This window comes from Aphanomyces astaci, assembly GCF_000520075.1.
Source record: "Aphanomyces astaci strain APO3 unplaced genomic scaffold supercont1.272, whole genome shotgun sequence".
In the NCBI taxonomy this organism is placed as follows: Eukaryota; Oomycota; class Saprolegniomycetes; order Saprolegniales; family Verrucalvaceae; genus Aphanomyces; species Aphanomyces astaci.
The window spans coordinates 23,360-24,371 of NW_009798535.1; the positions used below are offsets into that span (position 1 = coordinate 23,360).

The 1,012-nt window shown below is 57.3% G+C and overlaps 3 protein-coding genes across 3 annotated transcripts in view; all 3 read left to right on the plus strand.

Annotated features, from left to right (window-relative positions):
• Positions 1-193, plus strand: part of H257_18933 (hypothetical protein) — a gene marked incomplete at both ends in the record, with an annotated part of 6,060 nt that extends 5,867 nt beyond the window's left edge. Inside the window, one exon of the mRNA XM_009848080.1 lies at positions 38-193. Within this exon, the coding sequence (XP_009846382.1) occupies positions 38-193 (156 nt within the window). The remainder of the gene's footprint in view (positions 1-37) is intronic.
• Positions 194-324: 131 nt separating this feature from the next.
• H257_18934 (hypothetical protein) lies at positions 325-552 on the plus strand (the record flags this gene model as incomplete). Its single annotated transcript, XM_009848081.1, has 1 exon — positions 325-552. The coding sequence occupies one exon, from the start codon at positions 325-327 to the stop codon at positions 550-552; it is 228 nt and encodes a 75-aa protein (XP_009846383.1).
• A 176-nt stretch (positions 553-728) lies between these two features.
• Positions 729-950, plus strand: H257_18935 (hypothetical protein; the record flags this gene model as incomplete). Its single annotated transcript, XM_009848082.1, has 1 exon — positions 729-950. One exon carries the CDS (start codon positions 729-731, stop codon positions 948-950), a length of 222 nt encoding a protein of 73 aa, XP_009846384.1.
• Positions 951-1,012: the final 62 nt, after the last annotated feature.

Sequence of the window (1,012 nt, forward strand, 5' to 3'; positions counted from 1 at the left end):
CCCGTCGTTGCTGGGGTTGCGGCAAGCTGCGATGAAGGTCGTGTACCTCCTCGCTCTGCAAGTCGCGAGCGATGGCGGCGCCGAGCTAGATCCAAGCACCAACCCAAAAATCAACTCGCTCAGTCCGTCGCATTTCCAACGCCAACTGTCTGGTCCCCAAACCCAGTTTGACATGTTGTACTCGGAGATGTAGCTCCAGTTTGTCGGTATGCCAAGCGTTTCTGTGCACACCCAACTATCTGTCACTGTTTGTGACCACGGCATGCTTTGTCACTGTTTGTGACCACGGCATGCTTTGGCCAAGTGGAGCCGCAGACCCGCGCGATGCACCTACGGGACGAGATCGGGCGACTGCTCTTGTACCACGAATTGTACGTGGCGTTGCAATCCAAAACCACCACCTTCCCCATCTTTGCTGCATCATCATCCCCAGTCGTCGTTTCCAAAACGAGCGACGAGAAAGTTGTGGACGTGCGCATTCAATTGATGATTGCCATGGGTTTTCCTCAACAATGGTGCAAGCGTGCGCTGGAGTCCCGACAAGACGTCTGAATCTTGATCAACGGGGAGTTGCTGCAAGACACTTCACCAGCACCGCCATTCCCAACGTCCAACTGAGTCCGACGTCGTCGTTGTGGACGACCCGCCGCCGTCTCCATCCCTTGAGTGGAGTACCGCCACTTCACTGGATGTTGCCGGACCGTACGCCACGTATTGGAAGCTGGAACATGGCCGCGTTTACCATCCAAAGTCGACGGGTACGGCGTTGGTCCACGCGCCTTCGCCACTGCAGTTTTTCCGAAGGCGCGTGGTTTAACCTTGGCCAGTCGCCGTTCCAATATCAACCGCCGCGGGGGTATATCAGCGTGCTAGAGTCGGTGAATGCGACGTCGTCGAAGGAAGGAGTGCCGTTGCCTCGAGTCGACGTGTACTCGCACCGCCACAACTGACCTTCGCGTGACCGAGACCCTGTCCTGCCCGTTCCCTACCCAACGCAGCCTTTCGTACGGGG